This window comes from Oryzias melastigma, unplaced genomic scaffold (assembly GCF_002922805.2).
Source record: "Oryzias melastigma strain HK-1 unplaced genomic scaffold, ASM292280v2 sc00664, whole genome shotgun sequence".
NCBI lineage: Eukaryota > Metazoa > Chordata > Actinopteri > Beloniformes > Adrianichthyidae > Oryzias > Oryzias melastigma.
Genome location: NW_023417252.1, coordinates 2,954 through 17,916, shown reverse-complemented (window position 1 = coordinate 17,916; position 14,963 = coordinate 2,954). Strand labels below are relative to the sequence as shown.

Genomic DNA, 14,963 nt, shown 5'->3' with positions numbered 1-14,963 from the left:
TTATTTGTTTACAGCCCGTTTGTTTACAGTTTGAAAATCATGGACGGATGGAGGAGGATTTTATTGAGTCTCCTTCTGAATCTAGTTTGGAATTGTGCACAAAAAAACAGCTGCTCTTGCTCGCAGAGCATTATAGCGTTGACGTTGGTGACGCTAGAGCAAAGAGCGCATTTTGGTTCATTTGAAGGCGGGGTTGTCAGATTTGGGGGTTCTGAAGCTCGGTTCGACTCGTTCTCGTGGTGGTGAAGACTCGTTGGCTTCTGGATCGACTGCTGCTTTAACTTTTGAGCAGCAGAAAGAGCTGCTGTTGATCCAGTTGGAAATAGAACGTGAGAGGACCCGGGTTGAATGTCCTGTGCCCGTGGATCGCCAATCTGATGAACTTAGTGACTTGCGGTTGGTTCCAAAATTTGACGAGAAGGATCCAGAAACTTTTTTTGTGTTGTTTGAACGCTTGGCAGTGACTCGGGGTTGGACTGAGGGAACCTGTTTGTTGATTTTGCGGCCGTGGTGCAGCGGTAGGGCGGTCGACTCCTGATCAGAAGTGAGCAGGTTCGACTCTGCCTTGCCCGCCCATGTGTCGAAGTGTCCTTGGGCAAGACACTGAACCCCGAATTGCCTCTGGTGGGAGGTTGGCGCCAGTGTTCGGCAGCGGAGCCACCACCAGTGTATGAATGTGTGTGTGAATGGGTGAATGGGTCTGTGACTGTGAAGCGCTTTGGGCCCTCGAAGGAGGGTAGAAAGCGCTATACAAGTATACGCCATTTACCATTTACCATTTTGCAGTGTGTTTTGACAGGGAAAGCACAGCAGTCCTTCTCAGCATTGGTTGGTGCTGAGGGTACTAGCTATTCTACTGTAAAATCAGCGATCATGAAAGCTTATGAGTTGGTTCCAGAAGCTTACAGACAACGGTTTCCAGGCTGTAGGCGGGGTGATCAGACTCATCTAGAGTTTATGCGGGACCTGGTCAGGCATTTTGATTCTTGGTGTCTTTCTGTTGGTGTTTACACCTTTGAGGGTCTGAGAGAACTGATGCTCTTAGAACAATTCAAGGCTTCTGTCCCTGCTTGTGTTTCCACTTATGTTGGTGATCGTGGAGTTAAGTCAGTGGCTGAAGCTGCTGCTCTGGCGGACGATTATCATTTGACACACTCTTCAACAGCCAGATCTGGCCCAGGCCGTGGCTCCTCGGACCGGTCACCTAACATGGGTCGTCGAGGTAGGCGGGAACATGATGTCTGTAATTATTGTCACCAGTACGGGCACTGGAAAAATGAGTGTTTCCTCTTAAAATCTCGACTGGAGAAGGCGCCTGGTGCTCCTCAGTCAGCCTTGTGTGCCTCGTCGGTTTTGCAGGTTCAATCAGCAACTGCAGGGGGGGTCAAGTCTGAGACTCAGTCTTATTTGCCGTTCATCACTAAGGGTTTAGTATCAGTGGTTGGTGGTGGGGATCTGGTACGCGTTAAAATTTTGTGTGACACTGGAGCTTTGGACTCCTTTATTATATCCTCCACATTGCCATTCTATGAAACCTTTGCTGGTTCCAACATTCCTGTGGTGGGACTGAGTCTGGATGTTTTACATGTGCCTCAGCATAGGTTTATGCTCTCCTGTGGTTTTTTCCAGGGGGTGGTGTCCATGGGGGTGCGACCAGCTTTGCCGGTTGATGGTGTCCACATCATCTTAGGAAATGACATCGCTGGTAGTAAAGTCTGGGCTGATCTTTCCCCTATAGGTAGTGTGACATGTGCTTCCTCAATGGGCTGTCAGTTGGATGCCAGTGACAACATGGTGATGGAGCGGAGGCCGGATGACTTTCAGGAGCTGGTTTGTTCCACTGGGGGCGGCTCTAACGAACCTACTGAGAAGTGTGAAGTATTGGAACCAGGTCCCCTGTGCAATATTAATTTTTCATTTGACCCTCTTTTCCATTTTGTTTGCCTGTTACTGTCTGGGGCCAGTCCCTGTTTGGCCGTGTTGTGTTGTACTTTGTCTTGTTTTCTTTCTGTTTTTAGGGTTTTGTGGGAGATCCAGTCCCATTGGTGTTCTGTATTGCGGTCAGAATGCCTGCATGGATCATGGCACACCTGAGTGCTGACTGGAAATGGGCCCTGACATGGATGGTATTGGTAGCTCAGCTGTCCCCGGTACATGTTCACACCCCCCTGCGGGTCTGTGGTTGTCCTGCTGCCTTCTCTCAGATGGTGGGGGCCTGGAAGGGCAGGAGTTGCATTGTTCTGCATCCTGGGAGGGACGTTTTCTGCGCTTTGGCCCGGGCCAAGTGTCCTATGCCCATCTCCATTTGGTAATTTTTCTTTTTGCCTCTTGGGGCCTCTTCTTCCCACACCCAAGAGTTGGAAGGCACAGGAACACAGAGAGTGCAGGCCCCAGCTCAGCCAGAACAGCAAAGTTATACTGGACCTTAAACATCCTTTGGTGGATACATTTAAGAGGGCCTGGGAAGAAGATGTAAGCTTCCCTATATTGGATGATACATGGGTTTCTGCTCTTAAACTGGGAAACTCATCCTCATTTTGTGCTTGACATCAGCTAATCCAGCTTAAGGTGGTACACAGAGTCCATATTTCCAGAGTTAGGCTAACTAATATGTACCCCAAAGTTAGCCCACTATGTGTTAGATGCAATCTTACTCACTCTTCTTGTTCTTTTCATGTCCTCATTTGAATCTATATTGGATGGCAATTTTTGACACAATGTCTCAGGTGTTTAATACCAAATTGAAACCAAACCCATTAACAGCACTTTTTGGGTTTATGGAGGACGAAGGTATTTTAAGTACAGCCAAAACATACTGTATTGCCTTTGTCTTACTCCTGGCACGACGTGCTATCGTGCTTAAATGGAAAGACACCTCTCCTCTATCTCATTCGCAGTGGTTACAGAATATCAGGCCTTGCTTAAAGTTGGAGAAAATCAGATGCTCACTTAAAAAATATATTTGAAGACTAGTAGGGTCCCTTTTTTAAGAACATTTGGAGCTATTTATTAAAGTAAACTTGTAGCAGCTTAGCTATATGTGATAGCATGTGGTGCAGTTCCCTGTATGATGAAGTGATGACATGGCTATGGCAGTGACAGGGAAGAGGAGTATTGGTATGGGGTTGAATTCATTATTATTATTTTATTTGTTTTATTTTCACATCCCTACTAACTTTGTTTACTTCAGCTTTACAATATTATGAACACTTGTTTAAAGCAATTTGTCTTGCGGGACCTTGTAATGCATAAGGGTTGTTTTTTTGTTTTATATGCTTGTAAACAAAATAAAAATACCTTGGTTAAATACAAAAAAATACTTGACGGCCCTGCCACGCTAATCACATCCAGTGTGAATGCACCTTTAGACATATCTTTGCATTTTATTGAACATTGGTCTTGAATACATGTACATTCCATTTAAACACAGCTCTCTTCCACACTTCATATCTTTTTTGCATAATTTTTGTTTGAAATTACCTACTATCAGTCATCGTTCTGTTCTTTTTATTTTTTGGCTGATTTATTATGTAACTTGAAAGTGTCACCATCTGCAAATCTATTTAATGCTTTAGTGTTAAATCTAAAATTCTTTAGGTATTACATTGAACAAATTATTTGAGCAATTTAAGCGCACACCGTCAGTAATCAAGGCAATAACATTGTTGTAGTCAATACACATTTTCTTTATTTTTTTTAGTTTATTTGACAGGGATCGTGTACAGTAGCATTAATCAAAGAAAAGATGGTCTGTACCAAACTATAACTATAAAAGCTCATTCCATCTGCAGTCTGAAAGACATATAAATGCAAAAATTAACAATTAGCATAAGACATTTTCCTTGAAGTTAGACCTACATATGAACTCTTTCCCCATTTTCCTAGACTGTGAACGTCAGGATTGTGTCTCCTTTTATTTCAGCTCTTGCCAAGCAAGGGATTTTCTCCAAAACTCTGTCCTCAAAGTTGGATCCTTGCTGGATCCCCAGCGCTTCTGCAAGGACCGCAGACTTCACGGACAAAACCTTAAATTGCCCGTCTATAGCAACATCCAGCTTTGTCCGCAGCTTCCCTGTTTCTTTAATGCCGATGATTTCTATTTGGTCTTTCTGGAGGGCAGCGCTTTGTAACTGGAACAAAGCAGAGATTTCATTCAGTAACGTGGACAGAAAACAGTTTTCTCCTGGAAGAAAGTAAGTTTGGAGCCTCAAACAATAAAAAACAAAAATCTTTCTTTCTAAGGAAAACAAACTTTAGCTTGTGGTTCCAAGTCATTAACGAATAAGAACTCAAAAAAACAAAAACAAAAAAAAAACATAAGTACCTCTGTCACAGTTCCTTCTACACTGACTCTCTTCTTCTCATCCAAACGTTTGATCTCCTCGCTGCAGACAGCTGAATCCTGTCCGTAAATCAGCATCCGAGCCTTCAGCTCCAGCTCTTTGGGAACATCAAGTTTATCCTTGCAAAACTTTGAAGTGCTGCTATTCATGGTGAATTTTATCATGTTTTCCTTCACAATCACATTTCTGAAGTTGTAGCATTCCCCCTCTTCAAAAAAAGAATATTTATCCATTCTGTACACCATCACTTTGATGCAGGCGCTGTCATCAGCGATTCCCAGGTAGAAGAAGAACCTCTTTTGCTTGTCCTTGGTTTCATATGTATGTAGGTCAGATTTCTTCACAACTTTTCCTACAACGGTTTTCTGACTGAGATCGACACCATTCTGTAGCTCTGCGATCGGTTTCCTCTGTGCACAAACCCAGATTTAAGATGCATTAAGAGCAAAGGAAAAAGTCAGAAAAAGAAGGAAAATGTTGAATTGAAGAATTTGTTTTACCCAGGAGGACGATGGTTGCACCTGGAAAAAAGGAATTACAAATTTATTTAGCTTCTTTCACTAAATGTATGTAGCAGCAGTCTGTGCAGCTGCAGTCAATCTTCTAATCTCCTTAACTACCTGGGAAGGGTATAAAAATGGTTTGGCTCACCCCATGGGCATCTGATGCACAGTGCCCAGCCCTGCCTACTTCCTGGTTGTTATCTTTCTGACTAAGATTAGCACTGCTGTTTCCCTTGGAAAGACTGGTGATTTGGTTTTTATTTTAGTTTTTTATATTCAGTCACCAAACCAAGGGCGGAGTGGGTAATCGGGAGGATTCCCCATGGGCCGCTTCATTCATGAGCTGGTCAGTGGCCATCATGAAAAAAGTATTCACAGTCGAACATGATTGAATCTTTGTTACAGTGTTCGTCCGTCCCTTTAAGAGACGACACCGTCAGTTTTGGAGCTACAATTTAACATAAACACCCCTTTTAAATTCTCACAGTTGGTTGAGTCCACCAGAGTGCGCTTTACCAAAATGTCTGGGCCGGACCATTGACGTGAATAACGCCCTATTTAGATCAGGGGTCTCAAACTCGCGGCCCCCGGGATGATGATTTGCGGCCCGCGTCTTTATATGAAAGATTACTGTTAGTGCAGCCCACAAGATTGATATGAATGACAGTTGTTGTGTGCAGAGCTGAATGAACCAATCACAGTGAGGTATATGGCTCTGGAGGGCGGGACATCGGCGAGCTGTCCAGTGCCTCTATCATTATGCGTGTTTGAGATCCCCAGGCGCTGCGCAGATCGCCTGGATTGCGGTGCATGTTGGTTAGTTTCTTGCACTCACGTCAAATGTGCGCCGTCACCAAGTATCGTGAGAAAGGGGCGGGTTCAAGGCGCCTTCCTAAGCCAGCGCAGCCAGAAAATAGGTACTGCACTGGCTGCATGCCGCCTTAATGACTACAAAACAATGCATTGTGGGAAATGGTGTCCACACAGTTCTTGTAGTTTGGTGTAAAATAACTGACGCTAAATGAAGGACATCTGTGTATTTTTTTACTTTTTCTGGAAGGTAGTGAATCACTGATGAAAAAATAAACAAGATTTCAAATAATCTGTGGCTATATTTGTTATTGTTTCCTCTAAAACTTAACGTTAATTTTATTTTATTTATTTATTTGGGACAGTTTACATGCAATGAATCCCGCGGCTATTTTATCAACAGCTTTACTCTAAAATATGTTAAAAAATAATATAAAAGACACAACAGCACAAATTATACTAGGAGGAGTGGTATATTAAAATTCAGACGAATGGTAAGGACAACCCCCAACTCCTTGATCTCGTACAGTCTCGTCGTTCACCTTCATCTCAGGCGCCTTTCTCCGCCCCCCCCCCAGCAGCAGCTTAGTCTCGGCGACGATCCAGGTGAGGCGCTGGGGATCTCAAACACACCTATTCATTCCTTCCTCCAGTCAGTTGGGCGGAGGAGGAGCCATGAAGCACCGAACGCCATAAGCGTGATAAATTCTCGTGCCCCATGCAGGGACTTTGCTCCTCGCAGCTTGTCAAAAAATGTGTTTCTGTGGCCGCGCCGCGTGTAGGAGGAGCTACCAGCTCCGTCTGTGGATGTCTCTCTCAGAATGAATACACATATGATGTCGAGGAATACGTTTTTTGACGTGCTGACTGTTCCTATTAAACCAGAACTCCACAAGCTCCGAGCCGCAGACCTGTAGCCCGCCCTCTTTCACCGCACGGTGATCCGCTGCTCCCGCCTGTCAGACATGTGATCCTGAGCTTGGCTCGCACCTGCGCGCGTGTCTATGAATCTTAAGGTTCACACAACGGCTGTGTCTGTGCGCATTCCAGTCCATGTAAACGCAATAGAAGTCTGATATTCTGCTACACGTGTCCATGAAACCCTCATGGAAAGTAGCCCAGGAATGCGCGCTGATGCAGCCGGCGCGCGCGAGCACCCTACACCTCCAATGAATGGAAATACACAGATCAGATTTAATTACTGTGAGGAGTTCAACAAAAATCTACAAAAAAGGAAATCCTTCAAAGATTTTCACGTTACCGGGGCTTCTCTCTCTCTGGAGGAGGATCTGAAACTGAAACTGAATAAAAATAAAGAGTTTTCTCTAGTCAGTCAGTCAATATGTGGTTTCTTCAGTTGTCTGTATCTGCTTTATGGTCATTATTATTTTTTTATTTATTTATTCCTAATTAATTTGTTTTTTTTAATTAATTTTTTAATGTACATGGTAAAAAGAAAACGACAACAGAAAATTCTATATAAATTATAAATAAATACATTACACCTCAATTATCTAGTCCGAAATGGAGTAGGAAGAAGTTTAAAAAACTTTTTTTAATCCTTCCCTAATATATCTTAAATTTAATCTTCAATATAAACTATTTCAGAAATGGACATTAACTACCCTTTTTTTTATATATAAATCAACACACACAAAGATCTATATACATCGTTCATTATTTATTCATTATTTTGTGTTAAAAATAAAGATATATGAGAACACTGTAATGTTTTATCAGAGCTTTTCTTGTGGAAATCCTGATGCGGCCCAGCCTCACCTAGACTCTGCCTCCAGCGGCTCCCGGCTGAATTAAGCTTGAGAACCCTGATTTAGACGGTCTATGGGCTGGACAGAGAAGCTGCCCTGGGCCAGACGGATGATGAGCGAGTAAAGAAATGTGTATGAAGCAATACTGGTTATGGGAATGAACGGAATGGCAATTCAAAGGAGCCGCTAGCTCAGCGCTCATGGTGAAAAAAAAAAGTCTGCGTCACTGATGGTCAAGAAGGCCCACCAGCGCCTGTACCTACTCAGAAAGCTGCAGCGGGCTGGACTTGGAGGCTCAGCCCTGATGAGCTTCTACCATGCTGCTGTGGAGAGCGTCCTCTGCACCTGCATCACCGTGTGGCACGGCAGCTGCACCATCGCTGAGAGGAAAGCTCTGCAGCGTGTGGTAAAAACCGCCCAGAGAACTGTGGGGGGAGAGCTGCCAACCACCACAGACCTCTACATCATAGGATGCAGGAAAAGGGGTCTTAACATAATCAAAGACCCCACCCACCCGGCACATGGTCTGTTCCAACCACTCCCATCAGGCAGGAGGCTGAGGAGCATTAGATCCAGAACCACCAGGCTCCGAAACAGCTTCTTCCCTGAAGCTGTCAGGCTGCTGAACTCTGTGTGACTGTTGTGTTCTATATGTTTACTTTATTTTTTCATTTGTTTGTTTATATTTTTCCCAGGACCTGAGTTCCAATCTCTGCCAGTGACATTAATTTATCCACTGGTCTGACATTATAAATCATTTGAATGCTTTGAACAATAACAAACTGTCTGACATAAAATGTAAAATTAATTAAAGTGAATTTGAACGATCTGATTTTTTTATTTCCATATTTTTTGCTCTTTGAAGTGAGACCATTAGATTTACTCTTCATTTAGGTTCATAACTAGAGCTTTGTTTATTAGTTTATTTGTTCAGTACCTTAAAATGTATGTAAATATTGCAAAAACATGTTAGTATTTATTGATAATGTTATTTTAATGTTGGAAAGGGCGTGACATAATTGACATAATGTGTTTTATTATTCTAAAAAAAGATTGGGAAGAAAATGAAAATATAGATTGTGTTTAAAATAGTTATATGTCATAAATTACCAAAGTAATATATTGATTATCGCAATCGGATCGGGCCTTAAGAGTCCTAGTTAGGACTCCCTCTGGTTTCCCCGGACTCTGTTTTCCGGGGTTACATTGGTTGTTTGCTTTTTTTTGTTCCACTATACACCACTTTGGAACACTTAAAACAGAATAGCTAATGACAGCTGACATAAAAGTATAAGCGTCAATTAAAAGCTGATCCCAGAAATGACATTCATGAGCTTCACACCAAGTATGCTCCTCTGTGAAAACATCAGCTTTTTCTTAAACCTCAAACCTCTGCTGATGTTTTCATCTGTTTGCTTATGTGTGAAGAACTAGGAGCATTTTTGGAAAAATGTTGAAGCCCACACTTGCTCAGCAGGTTATCAGAGATAGGACTAGGAGACAAAGTGAAGTAGCAGTTTTTCTGCAGCTTGTGACGACTCGTGGGTGTGAGGTTCATTTTTTAAAAACATGCTCTTTGACTACACAAAGGAAAACTAAAAGGACATTTCCATCTCCAAAAAAATATGTTTGAAAACTAAATCACTAATAACATTTGATTTGCTGTGCGGATTCCTACTTCAATCAATCAATCAAGATACTTTATCAATCCCCTGGGGGGAAATTCATTCAAGAAAAAAATGAATTTACATTTTGATTTAAACATTAGGAGTCGTGTGATCACTTTGATTCCCCTCCCAACACTTAGTTTGGCTTTAAAGTCCAACTCCAACTATAATTTTTTTTTTATTGTAAACATGTTCCTGGTGGTCTTTTATGGTTATGCTGTTTTTAGCCTAAATCAAAAAGCCTCTGTCGTGTTTTAAGACATATTTTCTGCAGCGCAGCAGAAGTTCATCAGAAATTTGCCTCTGGGTTGTGGGTGAAACTGCTGGTAACAGCTGATATCCCAGCATTCCTTTGTCAACACTCTTTCCCGCTATCCACCTTATTCCTAGCCCCCATTAACCTTTGCGTGAATTATGGGTGATACTTCCGGTAGACGCCGGAACTCGCATACATTTACATTACAACTGTGGAGCCGACAGCGCAATTCTTCTTGTTTTGGATCTATAACTACATATAAATGTGGAAAAACCAGCTGTCATGTCTTAAAAGAGGCGACGTAACAACTCCGGTGCTAAAATTGAGGGATTGGAGGATGACCTTAAAAAACATAACATTTAGTAGCATTTTTAGCTACTTTCTCAATTCAGCTGCGGCAGGTGGCGAAGCTATGAACAATCTTAAAAGTTCACATCTTAATTCTTTATTTATGTCTATTTCTGCCAGAGTTATCACACAGTGCTGATCAATTGTAACGTTATCTCTTCACATGCTTGTGTTTACATGCTGGATGAGGGATACATCGCGCGGTGAAGCTTTTGTCCGTTTCATGTTTTGACAAAGTCAGCTGCGGTTTAAACAGGTAATTTTTGAACAGCTGATACCAGGAGATGCAGCGATTACACACAAAATATATTTTCTGCTCTTGTGACTCTGCTGTCAGCAGCGCGGTTAAGCTAGTTTCATATTCGACAATCGTCACACATTCAGTAATGAATGGCAATATTTCTCAATCGCCTTTGCTAAAAAACACCAACAATGTTTTTCCTGAGAGATAATAAAACAATCAACATTCCACATCACTTTCAGCAGCAGCTCGGGCAAAGCGCTCCGGCTCCGCCCACATTGCAGCGGCTTTTGCGGTGGTCTGCTCGTTACGGGGATCGTGAATAATGAAAACGAGTCATGTGAAACATTGTTTTATTATCTGTCAGTAAAACATTTCTGGTGCTTTTTAGCAAAGGTGTTTGAGAAATATTGCAGTTCATTACTGAATGTGTGACGGATGTCGAATATGAAACTAACTTAACCGCTGCTGTCAGGTCTCTGCAGTACCCGGCGTCTCTTCTTCTCTGGTGTTCTGGAGTAACCCAACCATAATGTTGGTTACGGATTTTCCTCCGTGTGTACTTTATCCACAAAATGAAAGATTTAAAATGTTCATCCACATCCTTCTGACTTCATCCTCGCCCGGTAGACGGTAAAATCTGTACCGAGGAGGGCAGCTGCACTCCCTCTTCGTCAGCGGTCAATGTCCAACAGAACGCTCCACAAATTTAATTTAGTTTGGTCCTTAGTACAACCACGAACTGGAAAACATGCACCTGAACTGCGCAAAGACATTTTTGAAAACTTTGAGGGATTAAGTAAAACACTCTTTTAAAGTTTGTAAGCACCGCTAAAGCTAACAAAATCGCCAACTTTCAGTGGAAACAAATAGCGCCGTGTAACTTCCGGTTGCTATGCCGGAAGTTGCACCCATAATCCCTTTTACATGAGAGGCCCCAGGAATAAGGTGGGTAGTATGCTTCTCACAACAGTAATCAAACGTTAATATAGCAAAAACATTGAAAACAGCAATAGTAGAACTGATAGTACAATGAAGTACTATCAGAGCTATCCACCGATACAGCTCTGATTATGATTCTGTCAGCGTGCATTTATGCGCTCACGTTCAATGAAAAGTCAATGCAAACACCAGAATTCCTGGTCTCCGTGTATGGAGCACACATGAGCTACGCAAGTTTTTAAGTCTACGCACAAATCAGGCACGCCACGCACTGAGCGCGCGCTTAATCTTCAACCGGGTTCAACATTTGCACGCACAATTGCAGCAGCGCAGAGCTGTGACCAATCAGAAACCCAGATTTGGGAGTGGTAAGTAGGGAGCATCCGTGTTAACGCACAAAAGTGCCAAACATGATCACAAAAGAGAAATGAATCATTGGTTGGATTAATATGACACCCAAACAGAAATTAATTGAACAGAGTCATGAAAACAAAAAAGCCTGAAGCAACACTTGACCGACCGACCTATCTATCTAGCTTGTTGCAGTGCTATTGTACGATATTTGCGATAAATAAATACCTAAATCTCTAAACTTCAATCCTCTCTCTGCTGCAGCAACACAAAATAGCATAGTATTACACCAGTTAGAAGTGTCACTATCATTAAATTATTTTATTTTAATGCTTAGACATGTTTGCAGGCACCTGAGGAAAAACATTGAATTAATTAGTGTATTTTAACTGGAAAGCAAGATTCTCAACACTGGTTACAACCTGAACTTTTTCAAGCATCCAGTTTTCTTCTGTTCCTGATCCAACACAGTTTGCATAAAGAAATACTCAGAAATGCAATTTTAATCTTAAATTATTGTACAAATGTCCTAAATGCTACAAGAATTTAAAAACACAATTTTCATTAAAAGATCACTAGTAACTTTTTTACAATAGAAAAAAATATGGTTGGAGTGGGACAGATTCTAAGCATGAATGAGTAAGTTCAGACCCTTAAAGATTCACAGATACATTTTAAACTAATTCAGAAAAAAATGTCTTTTTTTCTGACCTATGAGAAATCTGAAAGTGAAATCCAGAAGTCCTACCTTAACAAGCTCGGGGTTCTTCAAATCACCTTTAATGGAAAAAAGAAGTCGGTGAGTTTCTCCAGTGTATACCTAAAGCCCGGTTTATACTTCACAGCAGTTAATCATTGCATCAATATCTACAATCACAAGGTCAAGTTTATACTTATGTTGGCTGGATTTGCTTGCGACTGTCTGCGATAAACTCCTCAGTGGTGTTTGCAGTTTTCAAGTGATGGAGTTTTCTATGTAGTTGTCTCTCCATGTCTTTGTACTCCTGCATGGAAGTTTATAGAATTTCCTAACTTCTTCAATTAGGTTTCCATCATTAGCAGTTGTGAGAAGACATTTTTCTGGGCAGAGGTTGCTATGTCCTCATTGTGGTGTGTGGTGTACAAGAGTGACATGTGGTGAGGTTCATGGCTGGTGAGGCACTGACAGTCAGATTTACAGACATATGAATCCTAGTAGCTCATTATTCACTATTTGATTGGCAACAGCTTAAGTGTGATGTTTAAAAAGTAATTTCAGCATTTTTCTTTCATGTAGCATAGAGGAAAGAAATAACCAAGATTGTTATTATTGATTTACTTTTACTTATAAATGAAGTCAATGTGCTGCTTATGAGGAAACACATGAATAACCTGTCCATTTTCTTCAGTTTTAAAAATCTCTCACTCTCACTGGAGATCTCTGCCAGTGACAAGTCTAAATAAATTTCTGAGTATAGACACCTAATCCTCCATTTAGAAATTGATGTTAAACAATATTAAAGAGCAGAGGTAGGTACTTGGACTCGAGTCATGAATTTGACGACTTTAGACTCAACTTGGCCTTTCCTACCTCTGACTTGTGACTTGACTCGGACTTTGATATACATAACTTGTGACTTGACTCGCACTTCAGCCCTCTGACTCGGAAAGACTTGCTATTTTCCCCCAAATCCACGGATTATAAAGTATATCGAGAAAAAGTCGTGCGCCGCGGTCTCTGTCTGTGTATGTGTACATCCGTCTGTGGTGTCGGCCCAACATCCAATCAAATTAGGGAAACGTTTGATTGATGTGACAGTTCAATGAAATCAAATTGCAGAAAAACATAGTCCCCGCCTCCCCTTTAAAAGCGCGAGTTCCTGTTTGCGGGTGTTTTTATTTCTGGTATAAAAGTTTAGAGATCGTCAACAACAAACAGTTTGCAGTTTGCAGAGCATGTGGATTAAAGGATTACTCACAGAGATTCAACAACCAACTTCATCTGACTGTAGGAGCAGCAACATCAAGTAAGTTCTGAGTGAAAGCTGACGCTAGCTTAGCGGCTAACCGCTAGCTGCAGTTAAATGAATGGGACTGTAAACTCTGTTAGCACTGTGACACCGTGCAGCTCAGTATCACAGGTGATCACAGGTGATTTTGACATTTCCACCACTCAGATCTTTACCTGGGATCTGGAGGGGGGGGGCGTGAGCGATCATAGCGGGACAGCAGGGCTGCTGTGGAGCGGGCTCGGTTGTTTTCTGATAGAAATCCAGCAAACGTATTATAGAATTCACGGAGATGCTGCATGAGGGTATTTTCTTTCCCTTTTTTTTCGGTTTACCACTGTTGCTGCCTTAATGCTTTGTGGTGTGTTTCAGAGAAAAAAGCATCATCTTTCTCTGGGGGTCACATTCCCTCTTGAATATTTGCTGTTCCTTCCTTTTTCATTGACAAAATAAAGACATGCAAACTGAAAACTCTTAAAGCAGTAAATGTATATATTTTAGTGTTTCACCTGCTATCATTAGATGTGTACTTCTGATGAAAAAAGATTTGTCCACCATAAATACAAGTTATTTGATTCTAATGAATTTAATCATGAATATACTCATAATCTCTGTATTCAGAGTATTTCCTGTTCAAGTACAGTGTGAACAAAGTCATACTTTGTGCATAACTTTGCAATATATATTTATACATAAAATTTAATTTAAAGTCACTTTATAAATATATGTACCAATATATATATATTTATACACACCACATTTAGTTTTACATTTAGCATTTTTGTTTTGAATCCTACTTTTCTGTCTTGAATACAGAATTTAACTTAACTCCTGTTAACTTAATGTGAGATATTTTGACAGTAAGTTGACAGAAGTTTTGTACTAAATACAAAAAAAATTGTATCTAGCAACAAGCAATTTCACAACAGAAATGTTAAACATAAACCTAGATGTACTATTCATATATATAGTCATTATTCGGAAAAAGCTCATCATGAAATAAATACGTCGTTCTGAAAAACAGCATTGTGAAATAAAAAGGACACTTTGGAAAACAGTAATTTTGAAATAAAAGTTTCTGCAAAAAAAACCCACATGATTATAATAATATCCAACATGAAAAAAAATTATTATGATATATATTTTTATTATGAAATTTTTTTAACATAAAAATTATGTTTTAAAGTAAAAATGAATTGTATTTCATAATAAAATGGTCCATTTAAATTTTAATGAAATGTATTTCATAATAAAATGGTCAATTATTTATTGAAAAGACTTTTATTGGAGTGTTGCTTGATTAAATAATGTTGTATTTATTTATTTAATTAAGAACAGTTTGGGCTTCCATACTCCCCTTCACTGGTGTGTAATTACACAACAATTTTCTATCTTTTCAAAAATAGAGAGTTGCAGACTGACCTGGTTCTTTGTTTTTGCCTGAAGAATCCGACACCACCTGGTTCTTCTTGGAGCCTGTCAAAGAAACAGTGATGATGAGAAAGTCCTCACAGTCTCTGTTTGTTATCAGTCAAAGTGAAGAAGCAGAAACTTGATGAAGGCTTTGGATTTAAATTCACCAACCAGCTGCAGATTTCTGCTGCAGCATCCTCCCTCCTGTCTTGGGGTCATCCTCCAGTTTCCTCTTCTTCCCTGTAGAATTCATCACATGTGAAACCTGTCACTTACACAAATACAGACAACAAGTAAACTTTTCATTTTTGTAGCTAAAGATCAAAATTTCA

General features: G+C 40.8%; 1 protein-coding gene across 2 annotated transcripts in view; it reads right to left on the bottom strand.

Annotated features, from left to right (window-relative positions):
• Window positions 1-3,668: 3,668 nt before the first annotated feature.
• Window positions 3,669-14,963, bottom strand: part of LOC112140721 — a 12,888-nt gene continuing 1,593 nt past the window's right edge. The window contains exons 3-8 of one of the 2 annotated variants that reach the window (XM_036211140.1): window positions 14,803-14,871; window positions 14,641-14,694; window positions 11,979-12,007; window positions 4,844-4,864; window positions 4,325-4,753; window positions 3,669-4,130 (exon numbers count right to left, since the gene is read on the bottom strand). In XM_036211140.1, the coding sequence (XP_036067033.1) occupies window positions 3,882-4,130; window positions 4,325-4,753; window positions 4,844-4,864; window positions 11,979-12,007; window positions 14,641-14,694; window positions 14,803-14,871 (851 nt within the window). In that variant the 3' untranslated portion in view covers window positions 3,669-3,881. The remainder of the gene's footprint in view (window positions 4,131-4,324; window positions 4,754-4,843; window positions 4,865-11,978; window positions 12,008-14,640; window positions 14,695-14,802; window positions 14,872-14,963) is intronic. The other variant, XM_024263728.2, reaches the window with a different exon arrangement.